The 25,989-nt window shown below is 50.1% G+C and overlaps 2 protein-coding genes across 2 annotated transcripts in view; one reads left to right on the top strand and one right to left on the bottom strand.

The window, feature by feature from the left end:
• Positions 1–20,981, bottom strand: TMEM38A (transmembrane protein 38A). The gene is made up of 6 exons (XM_081814950.1): positions 20,787–20,981; positions 6,902–7,058; positions 6,522–6,706; positions 3,957–4,044; positions 2,400–2,517; positions 1–1,569 (listed from the first exon to the last, which is right to left on the bottom strand). The coding sequence occupies exons 1-6, from the start codon at positions 20,908–20,910 to the stop codon at positions 1,330–1,332; spliced, it is 912 nt and encodes a 303-aa protein (XP_081671076.1). The 5' UTR covers positions 20,911–20,981; the 3' UTR covers positions 1–1,329.
• Positions 20,982–21,897: 916 nt separating this feature from the next.
• SMIM7 (small integral membrane protein 7) overlaps positions 21,898–25,989 on the top strand; it is a 12,210-nt gene continuing 8,118 nt past the window's right edge. The window contains exons 1-3 of the mRNA XM_006749035.3: positions 21,898–22,035; positions 22,118–22,159; positions 22,644–22,696. Of these exons, the coding sequence (XP_006749098.1) occupies positions 22,010–22,035; positions 22,118–22,159; positions 22,644–22,696 (121 nt within the window). The 5' untranslated portion in view covers positions 21,898–22,009. The remainder of the gene's footprint in view (positions 22,036–22,117; positions 22,160–22,643; positions 22,697–25,989) is intronic.

Below are 25,989 nucleotides of genomic sequence, written 5' to 3'. Positions count from 1 at the left end.
TTCTTTCACAACAGATTTATTTGCTGAACCTTCATGCCGAGTCTTGATAAACATGCAAGAGGATGAATTCGGATCCTCAGGACCCACCAGGCTCCCAGGTGTCACCAGATCAAGGCACTTTCCCAACAGCTGGGCAATACTGGGATCCTGCTGGCCCCATGCTGATCTTGATGCAGCTGTAGGCTGTTGCTCTGTCCCACGTCCCACCCACCCCCCTGGGGGCAGAGGACAGGTCTAAGCCGGCCCCGTCTGGGCCCAAACCCCACCTGAGACTGGCCACACTCGGGTGTCCTGGTAACACAGCCTGAGATGAATCAGGTGGCTGGTGGTGGGGGGGGGGGGTAGATGGGGGGCTCAGCTACCATTCCCCTCACTCACCCTGAAGCACGTTCCAGGCCCGCCCAGCAGTGGCACAAGGCTAGGCACAGACTCCTCTGAAAGACTGAATGAGCGGTGGAGGATTCCAGCATGAGGGAGGCCCGAAGCTTCTAGGGCCCGACAGCAAGTGTTCGGAGGCCCTTGACGGAGCTGGATCTTGGCACCCCTGCCCAGCCAGCTGCATTTCTTTGGTTTAGGGGCGGCCTGAAGCTAAAGATCAGAACAAGCCTTCCCCACTCCCCAAGCTCTCAAGACTGAGCCAGATGTGTCTACTGAAGGCCCCCTGTGTGCCAGGTAACTTGTGGGGGTTCTCTGATACACAAACACAAATAATCTAAAATGCAAAGCCGTTCTCAAGCACGATGAACATCCGTCAAGGCCTCCCCTCCCAACTGCACGGTGCTTAAGAGTTTATAAAGCTGGTTGACATCCAGGCGCACACCAGCACCTCCATGCGGAGGTGGCCTGGGGGTCTCCACTATACAGACGGGGAATGCAAGGCTCGGAGGAGGCAGCTTGCCCAGTGCCATCCGGAAGGAGTGGGCACGAAGAGATGGAAGTCCCAGCAGCTGCCTTGTAGCAGACACTTAGGAATTGTCCATCAAATTCATGAGTCTCAACCTGAAGTTCTTTTCGGAGTCAAGATGTAATTTTAGAGAGGAAATAGTAGAACCAAAAATATAACTGCTAGGGTTTTTGGCTGGGGCCACCGCCCAAATAAAGCAGTGTCGCTATGGTGGCCTGGCAGAAAGAGAGAGGGACCCCTCCATTCCTACCAATGCCCCTCACCCCCATATCTCATTTAACCCCCCCGACATGGCCCCGGTTTGCAGACTGGGAAGTTGAGGCCCGGAGAGGGAAGAGCTCAGCCCAGGATGCCCCTGCACCAGCTCTGAGGGTCCTGGGTCCGGGTCCTCTCCCTGGTACCCCTCAAGGCCTCTGGGCCATCCACTAATCTGCCTTCTTGGTCTTCTTCTTCCTGGAGCCCTCACTCAGCTCCTCCTTGGACTTAGCAGGCAGGGCTGAGTGTGGCGAGCCGGGCCCACCGCCGCCATGGGACCCGCCATGGGACCCACCGTGGTTGTCATGGTGATGGTTGCCCCCCCAGGTGGTCCCAAACAGCACAGGGCAGATGTAGCCCTCCAGAACATCAAAAGGGGAGCTGTGGGAGTGAGTGGCCGTCAGGAACACCTGAGGTGGGGTAACAGAGGGACGGGGAGACAGCGAGAGAGATAGAGGGAGACCGAGGCAGAAAGCAAGGTGGGGGGCAGGGGGAAGGAAGAGGGGAGAGGTCAGCCAGGTCAAGGTCAGAGGTAGCCCAGGCCCATCCCTCTGGCTTTATGCACCCCCAGGAGGGTGACCAACTGTCCCAGGTTTCCTGAGATACAGGACTTCTGGTGCTGAAACTCCAGATAGCATGGGGCACATGGGGACAGTTGATCTCCCCCCTCACCTCAGGGGCCCCCCAACACCTGGGCTCAGAGAGGAACAGTGCTTGGCCTGGGGTGGCTCATTCCCTTCCCCCTTTCAGTGGCCAATGGGTCCCCTCCCAGGCAGCCAGCAGCAGAGCTCCCCAGATCCATGAGGAGGACAGTGTGGCCCCTGAAGACCCCTTCTGGGTGAGCTAACCCCAGCTCAAGGCCTCAGGATCAGACCAGCACCATTCCTGATCCAGCCTGAGTCCCTGGTGTCCTAAGTGTGCCTTCCTGGGTCTTGTCCCTCAGCTCTCCACCACCAAGGCACGAGGCCCCAATTCTCCAAACAGACTCCATGCACTCCTGCCTCACTCTCGGCCTTTGCCCAGGCTGGGCCCTCCGCCCAGAAGGCCGTATTCTCTTACCCCGTCCCCACCGGCTGGACACTCCTCTTATCAGAACTTCCTCCCATGCACAGACCTACTGGGACCCCCTTCCCCAGTCCCCTGTCTTAGGGCTGTCCTTCCTGGGACACAAGACTGCAAATCCAAGCTCCCAGCCTGGAAAGTGTGGGTTGGTGGTGTGGGTCAGGGCAGGAAGACTTACCTTACAGGAGACCATGAACATGGTGAAGATGAAGATGAGGCTGGCTTTGGATACCGGGAGCCAGCGGGTCTGCTGGAGGGTGAAGAGTATGGCTCCGTACAGGCTGGCCTTCGTGGGGCTGGAAGGGGCAGTCTCTATTACCACGAGGCGCCACGTAGCTCAGGCCTTTTTTCCCTCTGGCCCAGACCCCCTTCTCTGCCTGCCCACTGCCGGCCCCAGCTCCTATCCCATCTTCTCCTGAGTGGGAGGTGGGAAGATGCCTGCAGGGCATAGACAAGGTGGGGTCTCCCTGCACAGTAAAGGGTTAACTTGGCCCAAAGAGAGGTGTGGCTTTCCCCCCCTGGCTCCTGGGAGGTATCCTTTAAGCCCTGGAAATGTCCTGCCTGATAGGAGTGTCTTTGTTCACTTGGGGACTTTGGGTCATACCAGTTAGGAATGATGTGATTTAAGGTGGGGTCTTGGGCCACGTGGTATCAGTTCGACCTCTGGAGAGACTGGAGACAGGTCAGGCATGTAGGCGGTCAGCTATCACCTGTTCTTTTTTGTAACTTTCCTTTTCTTTCTTACAGGATAGGTTCTCAATATTTTAACTTGTTACGAAAGAGAGACCCGTGACTTCTGTTCCCGATGTCTGTTGTTCTCTGCTGTCCTTAATGATGATGATTCCGCCTGATATTTCCAAGGCACTCACCAGGTACCAGGGCCAGGGAGTTTATGAGTGTGATTCCATGGAGCCCTCACCCTCTGCTCAAGAGGCCGAAGTAGAATCCAAGAGGGGAAACCACTTGCCCACTTAGTAGCAGGCAACACAACATTGTGGGTCCCCGTTTCCTTGTCGGTGAACTGAGGGTGGGAACAGACCTCTAGTAGGGATGAAAAGAGATAGTGCTCTTTTCCGAAGTGTGAAATGGGAATTTTCATTGGTGTATGGGTGAGCCTTTTAAAAAATTTTGTCATATTTTAATGGCCATCGCTTTCTTTATTGTAGATTGGGAGAAAATTTAACTAGCTCAAACCAATGAGGTCCTTTAAAAATGTATAGGCTAAATGTAGCATGGGGCCCCTAGGTTGGGTCCTGGATGCTGCCCTGTGGTCCTGCCCACCTAGTCCCAGCCACACTCCCCACCCACACTCTGTATCCACCCACACACCGTGCCATATACTGCCCACCGATGCTCTGTACTCCTCCCCACCCACACTCTGTATCCTGACCCTGCAGAACTGGGCAGAATCACTGCTCTTTTCTGACTTGACAGTTGGCAGAGGTGCTGGCCTCTGTCCGGAGGCTCCTCCTTTGCCAGAAAACTCCTACTCACTCTTCAAAACCCAAATCAAGTAGCTCATCTCCCTGCAGCTCTGCCTGCCCCTCCCCCCTAGGCAGAGCCAAGGCTCCCCTTCTGCTCCATGGATGCTCCATGACCTCTGGAAGCTTCTGGAAGACAAAATTAGTGGCTGAGGCTTCCAAGTTACCAGGAGCATCCAACTCAGGGTCAGGCCCAGGAGGCACACGTACATACAGTAGGAATGGGGGCGGGGGGGGTGGAATGGGACACTCACAAGGACATGTGCAGGATCTCATTGGTCTCTGGCTTCCAGACCCCTCGGAGCAGCTGCTCAACGTTGGACATGAGGGCGACGCCAGAGCCTAGGAGACAGGGTACTCCTGAATGAACCTGCCACCTCCAGTTCCCCATTCTTCTTGGCTGAGTTCCCAAGGAAGCAGTTTCGCTGCTCCTAGAGTCTTCTCCAGAGGGACACTGAGCCTGGGTGTATGACAATCAGTTGCAGTGGGGAAATTGAGGCTCAGGAGGGTCACATGGCAATATTTGGAGCAAAACCAGCATGAAGGCATTGAGGTCATATCTCATCTGCAAGGTATGTCTTCGACAAATCTGGGTTGTCTGCCCTGATGCCCCTAGTCCAGGACCCTGAGCTATGCATAAGGCTTCTAGAAGGCTCCCCACCCCAGTCTCTCTCCTCCTCGGGGCTCTGAACTTTCAATCTTTCTTAAGCCACTTGCCCTCTGGGAGGCATGCTATCCCCCTGGGGAATTTGTTTTATAGCACAGGCTTCCTGGAGAGTGAATAAGGAGACCCATATGGGACATAATGGTTGAAATTCTAGAAGAATCTTTCCATTTACCCCAAATGTACTGGCTAAAGAAGCTTGAACACCCACTCTAGGAATGGCTGTGCTGAGGTGCCTGATATGTACCACTGGACCAGGGATTCATATCTGGAGTGATTTTGCCCCCAAATAGGCATTTGGCAATATCTGGAGACATTTTTGGTTGTTGCAACTGGGGCAGGGCTGCTCCTGGTGGGTTAAGGCCAGGAATGCTGCTCAACATCCTACAATGCACAAGACAGACTCCAGAGTCTGTCAGAGCATGATCCAGCCCCATCTGTCAATGGTGCTGAGTACACTGTGGCTCAGTGGAGGGTGCTTCTAGGCCCTGGCATTTTGGCAATACCCACTTTGGTATCAGGGAGCAGGGATAAGGTACCCAATGGTGTTAGCACCTGCTTGAGCCTTCTTTCCCTGTCTTCCTGTTACTCCTTGGTCCACCTCTGCAACTATTATTGTTGGATTGTCTATTTCTCCTTTAACTTCTCAGTTTTTGCTTTATAAATTTTGGTGCTGTTTTTAGGTGCATATATGTTTATAATTGTTATATCGTCCTAGTGGATTGACCCATCATTGTAAAGTGTCCCTCTTTAATTTTTAGTAACATTTTTTGTTTTAAAGTCTATCTTGGGGGCGCCTGGGTGGCTCAGTTGGTTAAGCGACTGACTTCGGCTCAGGTCATGATCCTGGAGTCCCTGGATCGAGTCCCGCATTGGGCTCCCTGCTCGGCAGGGAGCCTGCTTCTGCCTCTGACCCTCCCCCCTCTCATGTGCTCTCTCTCTCTCATTCTCTCTGTCTCAAATAAATAAATAAAAAAAAATCTTTAAAGTCTATCTTGGTCTGCCTCTTAGCATAGCTAGAGGAGGAGGAAAAGGAGGACTTCAAAGTAGTTAAGAATGTGGATGTTGAATTCAGAGAACCTGAAGTCAAACCTAGCTGCACCCCCTTAGCTATGTGACCTTGAACAAGTAATTTCATTTCCCTCCTCAGTAAATTGGGAATGATGTTAGACTTTTCCTAAAGCAGAGTCTTAACAATCAAATGAGATAAGATGCACAAAGGCCTCAACTCAAACCTGCCCTGAGTCATAAAGTCTTAACCTGGTGTCCTTGAACCCAGACCGGAAACAGAACTACATCTTCATTTTCATGTCCCTCACCAAAATATAGCCTTTTCTTCCATTGTGAAGGGAGGCAGTAAGCTGAGAAGGATTTGCAAGGCTGTGACGCCATCACCAACAGAATTCATGGATTTTTCCCTTTTCACATTCCCATTGTTGCAGATGGTTTCATAATATCATTTGTGCTCAACAACACTTCAAAAGGTCGAGAAATACCTATTTGCTAAGTGAATGGTCTCTTATTTAATACTTTGGTAAAGATGTATAAAATTACTCTACCATATTAAAACTTTTTTGGGTAACTTTGTTTAAAAAAATTTTTTTGATAGCTATTTTAAAATAATGGGCCTCTTTTATCATCCTATATATTTTATGCACTTAAAAACATAAAAGGCTTTACTGGACTCAGAAAGAACCATGGCCCACAAAGACTAAGAACCCCTGTAGTTATAGGGGTGTGATTTCTTCTCTAAGAGGTGTTTGGCAACATCTGGAGACACTTCTGGTTGTCACGCAGGTGGGCGCTACTGACATCTGGTGGAAGGAGGCCAGAGATGCTGCTCAACATGTTACCATGCACAGGACAGCACCCGCCACGGATGATGACCTGGCACCAAACATCAGTAGTGTCACAGTTGAGAACACCTGCTTGAGAGACAGCTGTCACTGTCTCGTGGTCCTGTTTATCTTTGACAGTTAAATTCTGGAAGAATCTTCCCACTTACTCTAAAGCTGTTGGCTGACAAGGCAGGACTCCCACAACAGTCCTCTTAGCCTGGAGCAATGTCTGTGCGAACCTGGGTGCCTGACAATGTACCACTGAGCAGGGGTTCTCAAATGAGATGATTTTCCATCATCATCATGGTCCTGTTTACCTTTGACCCAGCCGGTGGCAATCATGACGAACCACCCGTGGTGGTAGTGGTGATGGGCATGATGGATGCCCACGGCGATCTTTCGGACTCTCACTACCTCCTTCATGGCCACAAATATAAGTTTCACAGGCAGGAAGCAGACACACTTGTAAAAGAGGTCCAGGGGGCAGAAGAAAATCAAGTACCTTTGGGAAGAGAACGCAGAGCGTCATGGGGAGACAGACCGTCGGGGGTCCCTGGGAGGTGAGGTTGGTCCGCTGTGGAGGTTGTGTGGATGGGTCCTATTTCCTCCAACCCCCCGCCTCCCACCTCCTAGGTGGCTGGGTCACCCCTGCCCCCAACTCTGCTCTCCCACATCCCACCAGCCAGACAGTGCTTACCAGACAGCTGTGGCCAGCAGGACGCTGGAATTGTTGCTGAAGTAGTCGATCAGGGGCTCACCGAGGAGCAGATCAGCCAAGATGTAACTCCCAAAGCAGTGCAGCATGGCACACAGCCAGGATGCCATGGGATGGCGCTGGGACAGCTCGACTGCTCCTGGGGGGTAAGGGGGTGTCCCCCAGCGTCACCAGGGTGCCAAGGGCATGCTTTGTCCCCATGCCCTCCAGTCAGCCCATCCTAATTCAGCTGCCTTGCAGCTCTCCCATTTCAGAGGAAGAACCCAGGCTCAGAGAGGCTGGACACATGCCTGAGGTCACACAGAGAAAAGGCAGAGCTGGGTCGGGGCTCTTTCTTCTGTGCTCAGAGAGGTGGCAACGATGGTAATGCCAGGTCCCATTGAGCAAGCACCTCCAGGTCTCAGACACTGGGTTTACATTTATATGAAGGACTTGCTAAATCCTCATTGATAACCACAACCAAGCGATCACTCTCATTATCCCTGCAAGAGAGGGCGGTGTGGACAGGGAGCAACGTGCAGGTGGGAACGCTTTCATGTGGCTGTTCCTGCCTTGGGCTGACGCCAAGATCCCTACAAGCTCACGCCTGTTGTCTTGGTCTCTCCCTCTTTTTACATTTTTTTTTATTGCGGTAAAATATGCATGAAACATGCTACTTTAACCATTTTTAAGTGCACAGCTCGGTGGCATGAAGCACATTCATGCTGTCGTGCAACCATCAGCACCATCCATCTCTAGAGACTTGTTCATTGTCCCCCGCTGAAACTTTGTCCCCATTAAACACTAACTCCCCATTCCCTCCTTCAGCCCCTGGCTCCCACCATCTACTTTCTGTCTCTGTGAATTTGACTCCTCTAGGGACCTCGTGTAAGTGGAATCACACAGTATTTGTCCTTTTGTGTCTGGCTTCTTTTGCTTCTTTCACTCAGCGTAATGTCCTCAAGGTTCGCTCACGTTGTAGCAGGTGTCAGGATTCCTTCTTTTCTAAGGTTGTATGATCTTCCATTGTACGGATATACCACATTTTGTTTATTCACTCATCCATCGATGGACACTGGAGTTGTTCCCACCTTTTGGCTATTGTGAATAATGCTGCTAAGAACATAAGTGTGCCAATATCTATTTGAGTTCCTGCTTTCAACGCTTTTGGGGATATACCCAGAAGTGGAATTGATGGGTCAAATGGTAATTCTATGTTTAATTTTTTTAAGGAACTGCCATATTGTTTTCCACGGCGGCCCCACCATTTTGCATTCCTACCAGCGGTTCACAAGGGTTCCAACTTCTCCACCTCCTCCACAACACTTGCTGTCTTCTGTTACAAGCTAGCGGCAGAGAAGGAGCAAAGACACAAAAGCAGAAACGGCCAAGTACAAATACCACCTCCTCTAGGAAGGCTTCCTTGCTCTGCTGGGTCAGTCACTCCTGCCCCTGGGCTCCCACGACCCTGTGGACTTTATCCTATTATGGGTCTTGGTATTTTATTTAATTTTTTAACACTAAGAGAAAGTAGATTAGAGGTTGCTTAGGGCTGGAGGGAATGGGGGAGATGGGAGGGTGACAGCTAAAGGATACAGAACTCTTTTGGAGGTGATGGTTGCACAATTCTGTGAATATACTAAAAAACCAATGAATGGGATGCTTTAAATGGGTGAATTGGGTGGTATATGAATTATGGCTCAATAAAGCTGTTATAAAATAAAAGGGACAACAGAAAAAATGCAACTTATTTCAGTTTCTGTAACTGATACTCATAAATGATAGTAAATTGAGTCTTCCTATAAACCCAAGGCAACAAAATGCAAAAAAGAACGGTCTTGCTTAGTGAACAGAAACAGAAATCCCATTCATTAGGAAGATGGCTCAGCGCACTGGCCTCTAATTTGGCTGTACATCAGCATTACCTGGGGACTTTACAAACTAGACACCTGAACCCCCCCACCCCAGAGCATCTTAGTTGGCCAGTCTGGGGTGTTGCTGGGCTTATGGATTTCTTAATGCTCCTGGGTGATTCTTATGGGCAGCAATGTTGAGCACCACACAGAGACAGAGGAATGAGCTGGCCGATGTCCTGCAGCCCTGATAACCCAAGATCTTCTATCCATGGCTAGGAGGATAGGCTCCCAAGAACAATGGTTTCCAAACTGTGTTCCTAGGAATCCTGAGCATTTGCAGGAGCAAAGAAGAGACAAAATGGGAATGTTCTGGGTCCTTCACCCTGCTTTAACCAGAGCACACTTGCATTTACTGCTTCATCTCAGTGTTCAGGACAAGATTTTTTTTTTTTTGTCTTAAAGTAATCTCTATGCCTAATGTGGGGCTTGAACTCACGATCTGATATCAAGGGTCACATGCTCCACCAACTGAACCAGCCATGTGCTCCTCAAGACAAGATTTTGATTGAGAAAGGGAATCTGGTGTTCACAGACAGGCACACAACTGTTCATAGAAGCTTTATTTACAAGTAAGTTATTTGTAAAATGGCTTCAATGGGTAAAGGGATGAACAAATTGTGGTACATCCAGATCATGGAATACTACTCAGCAACAAAAAAGGAACAAACCAGGGATACACGCAGTAACTTACATGAATGTCAAGGGTACTATGCTGAGTGAAAATAGCCAATCTCAGAAGGTTACATACTGGGGCGCCTGGGTGGCTCAGTTGGTTAAGCGTCCAACTCTTGATTTCAGCTCAGGTCATGATCTCAGGGTCATGAGATCCAACCCTACATTGGGTGGGGGAGGGGGTCCACGCTCAGCATGGGGTCTGCTTAAGACTCTCTCTCCCTCTCCCCCGACCCCCCTCCCCATGCCCCCGCTTGTGCTCTCTCTCTCAAATAAACCTTAAAAAAAAAAAGAGAAGGTTACATACTATATGATACCATTTCTATGACTTTCTCCAAGTAACAAAACATAGTGATGAGTGACAGAGAGCAGATCAGTGGTCACCAGGGGTTAGGGCTTGGAGGAAGATATAACTATAAAGGAACGTCACTAGGGAGTTTCTGTGGGGTGCCAGAACCATTCTGTATCCCAACTGTGGTGGTGATTATTAGAATCTACACACATGATAAAATACAGAACTGTATGGGGGCACCTGGCTGGTTCAGTTGGCAGAGCTTACGACTCTTGATCTTGGGGTTGTGAGGTTGAGCCCCATATTGGATGTAGAGATTACTTAAAATCTTTAAAAAAATACAGAACTGTATAAAAAAACTATCTGTAAATACTGCTGAATAAAGTCAGTTGTTGGTGTTAATGGGATTGTACCAATGTCAATTTCCTGGTTTTAGTAATGACCTACCATTATGTAAGACATTGTCATTGGGGGAAGCTGGATGAAGGGGACATGAGAACTCTTCATTAAATCCCACATTAAAATAGAGGGGAAGAGTCTAGTTCTTAAAAAATAAGTTTACAAAAAACACTAGGGGTACAGGATTAATGTCTATTAGTCAAATTCTTACACTTTGTATTACCCACTTAAAGTCTTTAGAATTTTTCTTTCTTCCTTTTTTTTTTAAGGTTTTATTTATTTATTTGAGAGAGAGAATGAGAGAGAGAGAGAGAGAGAGCATGAGAGGGGGAGGGTCAGAGGGAGAAGCAGACTCCCTGCCGAGCAGGGAGCCTGATGCGGGACTCGATCCCGGGACTCCAGGATCATGACCTGAGCCGAAGGCAGTCGCTTAACCAACTGAGCCACCCAGGCGCCCAATGCATTTGCTTTTTTTTTTTTTTATAAGAGAGAGAGAGAGCATGAGAGGGGGGAGGGTCAGAGAGAGAAGCAGACTCCCTGCCGAGCAGGAAGCCCGATGCGGGACTCGATCCAGGGACTCCAGGATCATGACCTGAGCCGAAGGCAGTTGCTTAACCAACTGAGCCACCCAGGCGCCCCTAGAATTTTTCTAAATAGGTCCTATCTGTATGTTAAATTATTTATTTTATTTATTTTTAAGTAATCACTATGCCCAATGCAGGGCTTGAACTCACCACCCTGAGATCAAGAGTCGCACACTCTACTGACTGAGCCAGCCAGCCGCCCCCTGTCTTTATGTTAATATGGTCACCATCCCCTATGGCCACACCCCAGAGTTGCAAGCTGGGTGTCTCCTGGTGTGACAACTGTTTCATCATCTAGATTCCTTCCCTCCCCCACTGGTTTCACTTTCCAGAGAATCCCTTTAGGATTAAGTTGTAAGGCCCAGGTACTTAGCTCTCAGGGCCAGAGCTGGTATCAGTAACTCTCCTTAAATAATTTACTTGGATCCAATGACAACTCCACTCAATGTGGGCATGAGATGAAGAAGTTACGTGTGATCTACTAATCAAAAGAAGTAATCCGACTCCCCGCTGAGTGTGGAGCCCAACACAGGGCTCAATCCCACGACCCTGAGATCATGACCTGAGTGGAAATCAAAAGTCGGGTGCTCAACTGACGGAACCACCCACGTGCCCTGTTTTTTGTTTGAAAATGTCACTTTGGGGGCGCCTGGGTGGCTCCGTCAGTTGGGCGTCTGCCTTTGGCTCGGGTCATGACCTTGGGGTCCTGGGATCTGGCCCTGCAACAGGCTCTCTGCTCAGCGGGGAGTCTGCTTCTCCCTCTCCCTCTGTGCTCTCTAATAAATAAATAAATATTTTATTAAAAAATAAAATGTCACTTTGTTTCTAGAAATTGGATGCCTTTTGTCTCCAAGCTGTGAATCTGAATGCTTGGGCCTCTCCGAGACACGCGCCATGGATGAAGCTATTGACATAAATACCTATACATACTGTTGATACACTCAACAAATTGATTTGATCTTAATCCTTTGGTGAGTATGGGGACCTCATCAGTCTTACCTGCTGCTGCACCCCCAGCGCATGGCGCTGTGCCTGACACATAGTAGCCGCCCAATAAATAGTTGTGAGTGAATGAACTCCCGCCATAATGGAGCTTACATTCTAGTAAATGTGGACAGAACACCTCCTAGGCATTGAGGCTGAGTTGGGCACTTCAGGTCGCACTATAACGAAACCTCCCCTGCTCCATTTATTTATGGAGTTACTATTTTGTCCCATGCAACTGCATGCCTTCACTCCATCCTTGAGAGCTGTTAACCACACATAATAAAAGGATCAATATCCCCCTTGCAGCGAGTTATACAGGGGACCAGTGTCCCCCTGCCCCGCATTCATGTCCACCAGCACCTCAGAATGTGACCTTATTTGGAACAGGGTCATTGTAGGGTCTTTTATTCCAAGAAACATGAAGCCCACTCGTTCTATAGAAGGAGCTGCCTTCTCAGCTTGGTCAACCTCACAGAGAAGGGGGGTTGGGGTGGTGGGAATATCTGCCCCTCCTCCAGAGGGAAAAAAGCCCAAGTTTTCCTCCACACACACAGTTGGGAGGATCTACAGGCATAACCACCTTGGAGGCTGTTTGGCAATACTGAGCAGATCTGAGGCTATGCATTGCTTATGTCTTAGCAATTCTCCTCCTCACTACTGATCCAAAAGAAACTAGCAAAGGAGATGTGGGGAGGAGGATTTCACTGCCACACTGTTACAGTAGAATGGAGAAGTCTCCTATTTCTCAGCGACAGGGTGGAGAGTCGCACACTGAGCTGCTATTTAAAAGTGAACTAGACGGATGCCTGGGTGGCTCAGTTGGTTAAGTGTCTGCCTTCGGCTTGGGTCATGATCTCCGGGTCCTGGGTTGGAGTCCTACAACAGGCTCCTTGCTCAGCAGGGAGTCTGCCTCTCTCTCTGGCAAATAAATAAATAAAATATTTTTAAAAAATAAATAAAAGTGAACTAGATCTACATCCAGGCTCCTCAGCTGCATATGGCACTGCGTTGGATCATTCCCTGCTGCAGTAGGGGCTGTCCTGTGCCCTGGGGATGTGCAGCAGCATTCCTGGCCTCCACCCACTAGATGGCAGGGGCATGCCCCCACCCTGGTTGTGATAGCCAGAACTGTCTCCGGATAGTGCCAAATTTCCCTGGGGACAAAATCCCTTCTGGTTCAGAACCACCACTCTAGATAAATCAACATGGATAAATCCCATATGGTTATTACTGAGTAAAAAAGGTTAGGTTGCAAAATGATACATTTATGTATATCTTAGGTATATATTAATTTATTTTAAAAAGTATTTTATTTATTTATTTGAGAGAGAGAGAGTACAAGCAGGGGGAGTGGCAGAAAGAGAGGGAGAAGCAGGCTCTCCACTGAGCAGGGAGCCTGATGCGGGGCTTGATCCCAGGACCCTGATATCATGACCAAAGCCGAAGGCAGACGCTTAACCGACAGAGCCACCCAGGTGTCCCTCTTATGTATATATTTAAAACACAGCACACTCCATGTAGTTCATAGACACATATATAGCAGAGAAGGTGTAAATACAGGCATGAAAAAATACAGGCTGATTTTAGGGTGGTGGTTGCATCTAGAGAGGGAGGGAGGGAAAAGGGATAAGGTTAGCTGTCTCTCAATCTATTTATTTATTAAAAAGCCATCTGAAGTGGGACACCTGGGTGGTACTGTCGGCTAAGCATCTGACTCTTGGTTTGGGCTCAGGTCATGATCTCAGGGTTGTGGGATGGAGCCCTGCATCAGGTTCCATGCTCAACTCGGAGTCTGCTTTAGATTCTCTCCCTCTCCCTCTGCCCCTCCCCCCACTTGCACTCTCTCTCTCTCTCTCAAATAAATAAATAATAAAATCTTTAAAAAAAAACATCTGAAGCAAATCTATGTTCCCATCTGTTCAGTCTGTGTGGAAGGGAGAGAGATGTCTGTGATATTTAATCTGTGTGTATGAAATACTTAATCATCAAAACTAGGAAAAACAAGAGTCCCCCGAAAAGCTGCTAAGTAGGAGGGACGTGGGGTGCTCATCTGCTTTATCACACTGGGCTCCACAGGCCCCCTCATCAGACCCTCACTACCTGCCCCCTCTCTGATGGCCATGATCAGAGGTCCAGGAACAGGACGTGGGCAGCAGGGAACTGTGCTATATCCTACCACGAGAACCTAGCAAAAGGTTCTGGAAGACTCTTAAAAAATCGTGTTCACAGCAGCACTATTCACAATTGCCAAAGGGTGGAAACAACCCAAGTGTTCACCAATAGATGAATGGATAAACAAGATGTGGTAGATCCACACAATGGAATATCACTCTGCCTTAAAGAGGAACGAAGTCCTAACACACGCTACAACATGAACAAATCTAGAAAACATGCTAAGTGAAAGAAGCCAGACACAAAAGGTCACATAGTGTGTGATGTCATCTATATGAAATGTCCAGAACAGGCAAATCCATAGAAATGGAAAGCAGACTGGTGGTTGCCGGAGGCTGGGGGAGAGGGGGATGGGGAGTGACTGCTCACGGGCTGGGGTTTCCTTCTGGGGGGAGGAAAGTGTTCTGAACTTACATATTTCATATAGGTGGAATCATATAACATAGCTTTTGCCTCTAGCTCTTTCACCGAGCACAATATTTTCAAGGGCAATATTTATTTTTCTCTGCTGTAAGGTATTCCAACATAGGAATAGATCCCAAGTAATCTTTTTTTTTTAAAGATTTTATTTATTTATTTGACAGAGAGAGCAAGAGAGCACAAGCAGGGGGAACAGTAGTGGGAGAGGGAGAAGCAGGCTCCCTGCCAAGCAGGGAGCCGGATGCGGGGCTCAATCCCCTGGGATCATGACCTGAGCCGAAGGCAGACGCTTAACCATCTGAGCCACCCAGGCACCCCTAGATCCCAAGTAATCTATCCATTCTCTTGCACAAACTACATTTCATAATCAGGAAACATGCCTAATAAAAGCTGTTTGAAAGAAAGTCGTAAACATACTCCCCTTTCTCTTCGCCACCCCCAACTAACCATGAGATCTTGGACAAACGGTTTTTCCCGTGTCCCACTCCTTCTGTCAGGTATGAACCCCAATCCCTTCTGTGCCCAGCTCCTAACAAGGGCTGGAATTGAAATTTCCCTCCTCAATCTCACCCTGGAGTTACAAGCCCATAGTGCATCTTCTCCCTGCCCTCGAGGTTGTCCTAAGTCTCAGCATTTACAAAGGTCCTATGAAGCAGAATGTTCTCTTCTCTTCTCTGGGGTGTCTATTTAAAATGCTGCCAGCTGAGAGTTAATCCTTTGGAGCAGCTGGTGGGTCCCGCAAGGGCTGGGTCAGGTGAGGCACCCATGTTTTTCAGAAATGGATACCTCTGCATCTAAAAATAACCCTTAGGGGTTGAATTCTTTCCAGGGTCATTCTTGTGCCCTCTGGGACCATCCCAAGGACTGAGGCCAGGGGTGGGGGTGGGGGTGGGTTGTGGGAGTAAAGCAGGCTACCGTGTTTGCACCATTTCAATAAAACCATGGTGTAAACACGGGACCCAAAAAGCTTACACCAGGTGAGTCCTGGTAGTAAAGTCACAGACCCAGGTTTGGCTCTGTGGCTCACTCTCTCTGGTGTGGCCTTGGACAAATGACTGCTCCCCACCAGCCTCAGCTTCCTCTGCTTTCCAAAGAAGAGGATGAGAGTACCCCCTCCCCAAGTTGTATTGATGATTCAATGTGGTGTGCGTGATTATCAAGATGATTCTTAGCATTATCAGACTTATTTATCTCAGCAACCCCAGAAGAGCAAGATCAGTCTCCTCATTGCCACAGAGGAGAAGACGGAGGCTGATGGGAGATGGGCCTGCCCTGAAGATCCACAGCAAGGCAGTGTCGAGAACCTTCCCTCTGGCTCTTTCCCTTTGCCATACTGCTTCCTGGTTTCTCTGGTTGGGTTTTGGGGCAGCATCAGGAACCAGGAGAATGTGGGTTGCAATCCCAGGTTGGCCACCAAAACACTCCCCTCTCACTGGGTGAACTTTGGCTAGTCACTCCTCTCTCCGGGCTTCAAAGGGTGTATTTGTGCATAACGGGGGTGCTGTCTAGAGGTACCAACCATCTCGGTTTGTGACAACCAGAAATGTCCCCAGATGGGACCGAGGGGTTCCTGGGACATGGGGCTTTTGGTGCTTGTCTTAATGGAACCTGGGTGAGGTGGTCACCCCAGTGCTATTATTCATTTCAAAGGGCACCGGCAAGGACAAAAAGAAATTGCTTAGTGCTTAGCAATTATGCATGAGTTATTCCTGGAACCGAACTGAAATGGAAAGTACCTGTGGGTGGAAATTTTAGCTGATGGATTTATAAAAATCAGCTTTGCCTGAGGAGGGAGGAGGAAGCCCTGATCGCGTCCCTACTTCTGGCCTGGGATGGGTCCTGTCTATGGACGGCAGGGAAGCACTAGAAGGTTCCCCCGGGGGCACTTTCAGCACTGCCATGGCTCTGAGCTATTTAGTCCAAGGTCTAAACATGGGAGGTATATTTACAGAGCTTCTCAGTGACTTGATAGCAAGTCTTCTGAGCCTTCAAGCTCAGCTGTCTGCCTTCGTTTCTTCCCCTGTGAGAGATGGCAGCCCCTACCTTGCAAGGTTGGAGGAGAGGCAGCTCTCCGTCCTCGAAAAGCTTACAGTTCCTGCCAGAGGTCTCAAAACAGGGCTCAACGAGCTGTCTCGTTAGCCTAACAGCATTTTAGAAGATGTCCAAACCACAACCAAGACATCTTTCAGTAGGTGAATAACTAACTATGGTGCATAGATACCATGGGGTATTACTCAGCGATGAAAAGAAATGAGCTTTCAAGCCACGAGAAGACATGGAAGAACCTTAAATACATACTGCTAAGTGAAAGAGGCCAGTGTGAAAGGGCTACACACTGTATGATTCCAATTCTATGATATTCTGCAAAAAGCCAAACTCTGGAGACGGTAAAAAGATTGGGGGTTGTCAGGGGTTTGGGGGAGGGGCAGGATGCTCACGTGGAGCTAGGGGGATTTTTAGGTTAGTGAAACTATCTGTATGATACTGTAATGGTGGATACATGTTATACATTCGGTGAAATCCACAAAATGTACAATACAAACTAACCCTAATGTAATAAACTCTAGGCTTTGGTTGATAACATGTGGTAGTGATAATATAATAATAATGATATGGGCTCCTTGATTATAACAAATGTAACCCTCTGTGCAGAATGTAGATGGTGGGGAGGTCAGAGAGTACACGAAAACTACTTGCAGCTTTTTTCCTGTGGATCTAAGACTGCTAGACTAGAAAACAGCCTATTAATTTCTTAAAAAGAAAAAATGTTAATTACCTTTATTTTAAAAAAATTTTTAAAAACGTTTTAAAAACGAATTTTTTAAAAAGAAAAAAATGTTTGAACAGCCAACATATACACATAGGGAACTATAAATCACATTTCCGGCTTCCCTTGAAAAATCACTTCTGGTGGTTCTCGCCCCAACCAGGTGAAGATGTGCATGGTTGGATCTCACCTGGGGACAGTCCCCACCTGGCTGGCTTACTGCTTCCCGTACATCACCTACCTGGCCCTTGAAAGCATTGGAGTTTGAGACTCAGTCTAGATCACTGGTTCTCAACTGGGGGCAACTACATCTGGGGACATTTCTGGTTGTCACAACTGGGGTGTGCTACCAGCATCTAGGGGGTTGAGCCAGGGATGCTATGAAATATCCCAAAATGCGTGTGATGGCCCCTACCACAGAGAATGATCTGGCCCTCACTGTCACTTGTGCAGAGATTGGGCAACACTGGTGCATAGAACTGATTCTCATCTGGGGAACTTAAAAAAAAAGTACTGACACTGGTACCACGCACAGCGATTCTGAGTTAAATGGAGGGGTGCTGCAGGAGCAAGAGGATTCTGAAAAGCTCCCCAGGTGAGTTTAATGTGGAAGTATATTTGAGAACCACTGGTCTGGAAGGTTCTTGGGATATCCAGGACTGTTATTCATTCATTCATTCAATCATGCAGTGGACATCCATTGCTTTCTCTTCTTGCATAGAGCTAGGGGTCCTGGAGGGGAGCCAGACCTTCTCCTCCCTGCCCTATTAAGGAGCTCCAGGTCTAATAAGGAGCTCCTGCCTCTTTTAGTCCAACCCTTCTTAAATGTTATGCAGATTCTGATTCAGCGGGTCTTGAGGTGGGGGTGGGGGGCTGGCATTCTGCATTTCTTAACCAGCTAGCTCCCAGGGGCCATAGATGCTGTTAACCTGAGGACCACACTCAGAGCTCTGTCCTCATTCAGGATTCTCATGAAAGCCTGACCCAGAAAGTGACTGCGTACCAGGAAACACATCTTCCCACGGCCTTACAAATAATTGCACTACCTTTCCCAAGTGCCTTAGACCCTACTACTGACAAAGTTCTCAAAACATCTTTACAATAGCCCCGCAGAAGAGTTCAGGATTATGTTCCGACGCGCCTATTTCATAGATGAGTGAGCTCATGGGGGTGCGGTAACCAGCCTGGTATTTAGTGGTAGAGGCAAAGCTGACTCCTAATTCAGAGATTTTTCCTAGAAGCCAGCTTGGCTGTCAGCTCCAAAGGTGTGCTACCTGTGCTGCTGCCCAGGACCCTGTGTTCAGAAGGGTCCCACATTCAGTTTAGCGCTCTGTTGTCACCATCTTGAAATTCTGACTTTCTTTAAATCTTTTTTTTTTTTTTTCTGAGAGAGAGAGAGAGAGAGAGAAAGAGCACAAGCAGTGGGAGTGGCAGGGAGAGGGAGAAGCAGGCTCCTCACAGAGCAGCGGGAGCCCGATGTAGGACTTGATCCCAGGACCCCGGGATCATGACCTGAGCTGAAGGCAGTTGCTTAACCGACTGAGCCACCCAGGCGCCCGAAATTCTGACTTTCTGAGTGAGGGGCCCTGCAGATTCTGTAGCTGGTCCTGCAGTCAGCAGTCGTAGATTCTGAGAAGAAACCTTTGTAGAGACTCAGCAGGAACACCAAACTGGGTGGTGGTGGGGGGCTAATAGCTAAGTCCTACTCCTCCCTTTTCCAAAGGGAAGCAAGTACCCCAGAGCAATCGGAGTGAGTCCTGGGGTCTGGCAGACCTGGGTTTGAATCCCAAGGCTGTCATCTACCAGCCATGGGACCACAGGCTCGTTGCGTATGTAAATTAGCTTAGCCACTATTTCCTATTTCCCCAGTTACAAATGGAGGGGGTTTGAACTGGGCGGGCGTTTCTCAATCTTGACAGCATGCAGCAATCACTGGGGAGGGGAGCTTGAAACATGAGCATGCAGGGAGGGCCCTATCCCAGATATTCTGATTCAATTTGTCTGGAGTGGAGATGAGATGGGGTTTAAGAGCTCCCAGGAGCCCCTAATAAGCAGCTAGGGTTATGAACCACTGAACTTTCCCCACCTTCAGGAACCTTCAGGCACCTTCAGGCTCCAGTACCTCTAATTCAGATGATTTATTTACTCTGGCAGAAATTTCTAGACCCCTCCTGCATGCTCCCAGCCAGCCTGAAGACCTCTTTCCTCCAGACACTTGTGTCCTATATCCCTACGAGGCTCCAGCCCTCCACAGTTTTAGATTTCTCAAGGTATGCTAGGTTCTGTACTTGCCCAGGGGACTGGCCTGAGCCACCAAAAATTCCTCCTGAACAGGAAATGCAGTCCTGTGCTCATGCTAAGACAATACAAAGCTTATTTTGCTTTGCAAAGTAACTGATCTGCAGAATAGCTCTTAAAGAATAGGCTCTGGCTTGTGCACGGGCAAAAATAAAATGGAACAAAAACACTTGGCAAGCAGAATATGATCCTATTTGCATAAAATCGTGCTTTACCATCTCTAACTACAGGGTTATAAACGCATAGGAGAGGTCTGGAAGGGTCGGCAATACGTCAACTGTAATGATCTCTTTTCCTTTCCATTTCTTTTAAAAACACAGAAGCACCTATTTTTATAATCTGAAAAAAAAAAAAAAGGTATTTCAGTCCTGAGAGGAGAATATAGAGGTAATTTACATCTAAGTGGGAGAAACGGTCACCAAGTTTCCGGATGATCGATCCCTTTTCTAAAGCTAAATTCTCTAGTCCCTTTCGTTTACTGGTATGCTGTAATAGTTAAAACGCTAGGAGATGAACAAGAAACATTCGGTGAGCCTTATCTAAAAATAGACCACATTCTAAGGAGGCTATTTACCATCATCTAAAAAAAAAATGCTTAAAAAAAAAAACAAACCAAGAAGCAGAGTCTTTCTTCCCTTCTGCGATTCTCCACGGGGGTCTGGAGCTGGCCGGGTAGGCTAACCCCAAATCACCCTGCCCTAGGGCAGATTCTGCTCAGTAAGTGGAAAGGATCCGCGCCATGGCTGGAAAAATTCCCGCCGGGTACGGGAGACCCAGCTTCGCTCGGCCGGAGGAGGAGGGGAGACTGCCCGAGGGCCGCAGAGGAGGGGGGCACCGGTGTCACTTTCTCTGAACCGGATTACTGCCCCCAGCACGGCCGGCCCTTATATAGACACTCAACAGCCGCTCCGGCTCCGCGCGCCAAGGGCAAGGAGGGAGGTCACGGATGTGGGCGGCCAGGACATCTGGACTGACCTGCAGCACCGACCCCCGCCTGCGCCCTCACCACGACCTATGCCGCTGGCCCAAGTTCATGCGACCCTGCCGGGAACCCTGACTTCTCTCCCAGCCTCCTCCCCAGCACCTGTTCCCCCTCCTCTATACAGTCGCATTCCTCTCCTGCCTTCCAGCTGCATCTGCTCCCCCTCCCCCAGCCCCACCATCCCGGGGGCTTCTCTCCTTGCCCGCCCTCTTGTCTTCCCCCCCTGCCCACTCCATGTGGAAGAACCGCACGATCCCGGCACCTGCTGCTCCCCCGAACGAGTCCCTGGGACTGTGCCCCCTTCATGATCCAGGGCTTCCCCCGCCTCGCGACCCGCAGGTTTACCTCCGCCCCCCGCGCCGCGATGCCAGCCCCCGCGGGCTGCTGGCTCTGGCTCACCTGGCTCATACTTGAGGTAGAGAATGGAGACGATGAAGTAGCTGAGGTCGAAGACGGGGAAGAGCGGCACCCGCGAGAAGCTGAGCGCCAGCTCGCCTAGGCTCAGCGCCGAGAGCAGGTCCATGGCGCCCGCCGGGTCCCACCCCAGCCCCCAGCCCAGTACGTCCTGCAGCCCGCGGCCCGGCGACTGCGCCCCCGCTGCAGGACCCGCCCCCGCCCGCCAGGCACCGCCCCCAACCCGGCCCCCGCGGGAGAGGAGGGACGACCGCCTGCCCCGGGGCGGGTCGTGGGGCCGTCCTGTCCCATAAAGCCCAGCAGGTGTCCCATACTCCGTCCCTTCGGGCCATCACGACCCCCTTCAGCCCAGCGAGGCGGGGTGTAGGGGTCCCTGTGGTGTGAGTTGGACAGGGTAGCTGGCCACTGGGGGGTCCTTCCCGCACGGAGCTCACCCAGAAGGGACGGGTCAGTCAGGACCCTGTCCCGGTGGGACTCAATTAGTCCTCTGGAGCCCTTGGATCGGGACCTGCATCCTCTGTGGATCTTGTCCAGTTGTGAACCCCATCTTCCCGTGCCCTAGAGGGTCAAGACCCCCGTCCTCTATGGAGTTGTCATGACCTTAGTCCTCTGTGGGGCTCTGTAAGTCAGGACCTCCATTCGCCACCGGGATCCCTGTTTTCCGAAGGGACAGCTCGGTCAGACCTCCGCCCCTCGTAGCTCCAGCCTAGTGGGGATCCCTGCCTTCCATTGGGCCCAGGAGGAACCTCCTCCTCGCGGGAATCCATGCCCGGGAGAGCCCACTGCATCAGGGCCCATTCCCCTGTGCAGCTCAGTGGTCAAGGAGCCAGCTTCCTTCCGAACCTGCGTGGGAGACCCGAGCCAAGAAAGAAAAGCCACCGCGCTAACTCTCCAGCGCGTAGGAGCCTCACGCCTGCGCGGCACGCCTCCAGTGCGTAACCCAATCTCGCCCCGGATGACTCCGCTCCCGGGTGACGTCACACTCTCGCCCCGCCCCTTCTTCGCTACCCTCCGGCCTCCCCAGCGAGAAGGGGCGCTCGCTCTTTCCTAAAGGGGCCTGGCCAGCAGAGGGCGGGACCCTGCCTGCCTTGGCCTTCGATTGGACCAGCCCTCGCCAGCGCGGCTTCGAGATTGGTCGGCTCGTGCTCTTCTCTCCTCCCCCTCCGGGACTTCCGCTTCCGGTTCTGACGGACGCTTCGGCCGAAAGGATGATCGGGGACATCCTGCTGTTTGGGTAATTAGGGGGGCCAGAGGCTGGGGTAAGAAGGGTGAAAGGGACGAGGGGCGGCCCAGGTAACCTCATTCTCCCTTCGCAGGACGCTGCTGATGAACGCAGGGGCAGTGCTCAACTTTAAGCTGTGAGTAGGCCGCTTTCGATCGCGGCTCCACCCAGGGGGCCCGTAGGCCCGCCCCCGCGAGCGTGAGCCCGCCCCATGCCGTAGGCCACGCCCCTAAGCCCCAGCCCTCCGTCTGGCCACGCCTCCAGCCTCGTCCATCCTCCTGTGACCCTTCGCTCCAAGGTGGTTTGAAATACAGACTCCCCTTTCCCGGGGATCTCTCTTCTCGCATCCCGGAGAGCCTCCGGCCCGTCCCCCACAAAATTCTTAGCCCTATTCTGTACCCACGGACCAACCTCTCCCCTTGGTGGCTGTAGGCCTGTGATTGGCAGGTAGATGATGGTCCAGAAAGGGGCATTGAACCACCCGAGGTCACACAGCAACTCACCTGCAAGGCTAGAGCTGAAACTGAGGGTCCGAGGCCCTCTGAGCTGGGGTCAGGGCCAGGGGATCGAGTGGTCTTTATATCCCACCAAAAGTGGACATTGTCTGTTCCTCTTTGTAGGAAAAAGAAGGACACGCAGGGCTTTGGGGAGGAGTCGAGGGAGCCCAGCACAGGTAAGGCCTCCTTTCTGGAGTCTGAAATTGGTCCATTTCAGAGAGGACAATTTTTTCTCACCAAGCCCTACCTTAGTTTTCTTTTCAATAGTTGTGTGTGTGTGTGTGTGTGTGTGTGTGTGTGTGTGATTGTGAGAGGGAGAGAGGGAGAAATGGGCCTGAAGATTTTCTGTTCCTTCTGCTCACCTCTGTCACCCACTTCTTTCTCCGGGTCAAACCTCCCTGCGTACGTCACCACTCATAAAACTTTCTACAGTCATGATTGTCCTTTATGAATGTTATCCTCTGGCTAATATTCGTCCCTCATACTTGCTCTTGCTTGTTTTGGCCCATTCCTGTGCCCCTGTGGTGCCCGACCTCCAGCATGAATGAATGAATGAACAAGTAGCCATCGCTTTCAGAGTGCTGCAGACGTATTTTAATTAGATGCCAACATTAGCTTTCAAATAAATCAGATGTCACATAAAAATTCAGATGTCTGATTTATCAAGAAAAATCTGAACATCCTATAGCTCAGGGTTCCGGCAACCTCTTGGCACCTACTGGATGAAATTGAGAAAAACAGGACCCTGTTGAGGCAGGGCCTGTGGCCTCTGCCTCATCCCAGGCCCAATCCCCTCATCTTTATATCATCTCACCTGTCCTGGGGGCCCTGGAATTTATTCATCTGACTATTTGAAACCTAATGAGACCTACACATGACTTCTATGTCCATGCATCATTCACCAAGCATTTATTGAGCACCTGCCACATGGTGGCCACTGTCCTGGATTCTGGGGACACAGCAGAGAACAAGACAGATGAAATTCCTACCTTGTGGGTTGTACTGCTCTGGGGTGGGACAAGCAGTTCCTAAACAAGGAACAGATGGTGATGGAGGTGATGAGAGGTGAGGAGAGGGATGCTGCAGTGTGTGGAGGGAAGGACCCCTGAGCTGGTGGCGTTGGCAGCCAAGGTGGTGGGTGCCGTGATGGAGCGTTGCATGGGAATGAGAGGAACCCCGAGGAGCAGTGAATTTGATGACGATCGGACCACTCCCTTTTATTGGGGGCCCATCTGGTAGCGGCTGCTTTGTTAGGTGCTTCCTGTGGGTGTGTTACTCTGCCTCCATCCCTGAAAGGTAAAGGGCATTTTCCCATTTTACAGACAAGGAAACTGAGGTTCAGGGCTGTGGCTTGACTTGCTTGTAGCCATGTAGGAAATCAGTGACAGCATCCTGATTGAACCTGAGTTTTTCTGACCCCACAGGCTGTCCCCTCAGTCACTAAACCATCCATCCATTCATTCATATGTTCATTCAGCAGCTGTATGTGTCTCTTACCCGCTCTGTGGAAGGTACTATACCGACTCCTGGGGCTGTAGTCTAGAGATCTAAATTGGAGCTGGTGGGGGGGGTGGTGGGAGAGTAGAAGGGCTTGGTGGCGGTGAGAGTCAGTCAGTGACAAGGACAGTCACAACAGTGGCTTCCCTCTGACCAGGGGCTCTCTGCACGTCTCCTTCCAGCCAGTATTCTGTGCTTACTGCTGCCACTGCAGAGAATGCCTTTCTCCCTGTGCCCAGCTGACCCCTCATACCGCAGTGGCTGCATCTGTTGAGAGCTGTCTGTGTGCCAGGCACTGTGCTGAGGTCTTCCTAGTTGCTGTCACCCCCATTTACACAGGAGGAAACTGGGGCATATGTAGGCCGGCGACTGAGCAAGGTCACCTGTGTGGAAGGGCAGTAAACTCCTGCCCATGTTTAAAGTCGGAGCTTATGTGCTTCCTCAAAGGTTTCTGACCCCCGCTCCCTGACAAGGGCTAGGTTGGCATCCCCCCATTGTATGCTCCCATGGCACTGGCCATGGTGAATAATCAGGTGTGTGATTACTTTTTTAGTATTTGTCCTGCGTGTGAGCTTCTTAGGGCAGGGATATCTGTCTTGGTCCTCCCTCTATCCCCTGTGCTTGGCTGTTGCCTGGAACAAGTGGCCTTCACTTAGCATCTGTTGATGGCAGGAAAGCCTGTTTTTGTGATGCTGGGCCCAGAGAAGGGCTTTGTCAAGCAGCGCCTCTCAAACATCCTGGGGCTGGACCTGTGTTTGACATTTGCAGTCTGGGCTGGGCTGCACATGGCTCTCCCAGTGGGTTGGATGATACCAGACTCGTCTAAACTGTGTTCAGCAGGACTGTGTGTGCTCATCATGTCCCTGGATGGTGCAGCGGTGCCAGGTGTAACTTTCTGAGCTCCTGCCTGGTATTCTGTACTTATGGGACAGCCCTGGTCTATAGATGACGCTTTGGTTAGCACCCTTATAGATTACCCCACGTGGACCCATTTATTCCATTCTGGAGGATTAGAGAGGTGAGCAACTTAAAACCCTGGAGGAAGGTTCTGGAACCCATACCTCTGGAGTCTTAACGTACCAAGTTGCTTCCTCTTGGAACGGGTTTTGTTCTGCGGCATCAGGGGACTAGAGTAAGTCACCATCAAAGCAGAACCCCGTTTTTACTTGCGTGAATTAGTATGCTTTTTCAGGTGCCAACACTGAAAACCCAGCCCAAAGTGATTGGAACAAATGGAAACCTCCAAGGGTGAAACTGTTTTGGGGCACACCCACCCTCAGGGCTCAAACCAGCCCTCCTGTGTGTGACCCTCTCTAGCTGTCTTTTTCCATCTAGGTTGGTTTTACTGTCAGGCTGGCTTGTGTTGACAAAAGATGACCCTAGAACAGGGCTGGGCCCAGTGTTCTGTAAAGTGTCAGTTCGTAAACATTTTTGGCTTTGTGGGTCATACATCGCCTGGTGCAGCATGTCCGCTCTGTTCCTTGAAAGCAGTTGTGGGAAATACAGGCATACCTTGTTTTATTGTGCTTCTTTACTGTGCTTTGCAGATACTGTTATTTTTACAAACTGAAGGTTTCTGGCAACCCTGTGCGAGCAGGTCTGGGGGACCATTTTTCCAACAGCGTTTGCCCACTTCGTGTCTCTGTGTCACATTTTGGTAATTCTCGCAGTTTTTCAAACTTTTTCATTATTGTTGTATTTGTTCTCGTGATCTGTGATCAGTGATTACGACGTGCTGAAAGCTCAGATGATGGTTAGTGTTTGTTAGTGATATACATGTATATTTTTAAGATTTTATTTATTTGGGGCGCCTGGGTGGCTCAGTCGTTAAGCGTCTGCCTTCGGCTCAGGTCATGATCCCAGGGTCCTGGGATCAAGCCCCACATTGGGCTTGATAAATAAATAAATAAATAGATAGATAAATAAATAAATAAAATCTTTTAAAAAAAAGAAAAGTATTTAAAAAAAAAAA

The sequence above is a fragment of the Leptonychotes weddellii genome, chromosome 1, assembly GCF_054177405.1.
Source record: "Leptonychotes weddellii isolate Sample4059 chromosome 1, ASM5417740v2, whole genome shotgun sequence".
Classification (NCBI taxonomy): domain Eukaryota; kingdom Metazoa; phylum Chordata; class Mammalia; order Carnivora; family Phocidae; genus Leptonychotes; species Leptonychotes weddellii.
The sequence above is the reverse complement of the archived record's forward strand: the minus strand, read 5'-3'. Positions and strand labels throughout refer to the sequence as shown.

What these genes read in the sequence shown, in the direction of transcription:
- TMEM38A (XM_081814950.1), bottom strand. Translation starts at nt 20,910, where the DNA reads ATGGACCTGCTCTCGGCGCTGAGCCTAGGCGAGCTGGCGCTCAGCTTC. An exon ending in TGCCACCGGCTGGGTCAAAG is followed by an intron (nt 4,045 to 6,521) that starts GTAAACAGGACC and finishes CCTGTCTCCTAG; the next exon opens with GCTCTGGCGTCGCCCTCATG. An exon ending in GAGATCCTGCACATGTCCTT is followed by an intron (nt 2,518 to 3,956) that starts GTGAGTGTCCCA and finishes TGCCCCTTCCAG; the next exon opens with CCCCACGAAGGCCAGCCTGT.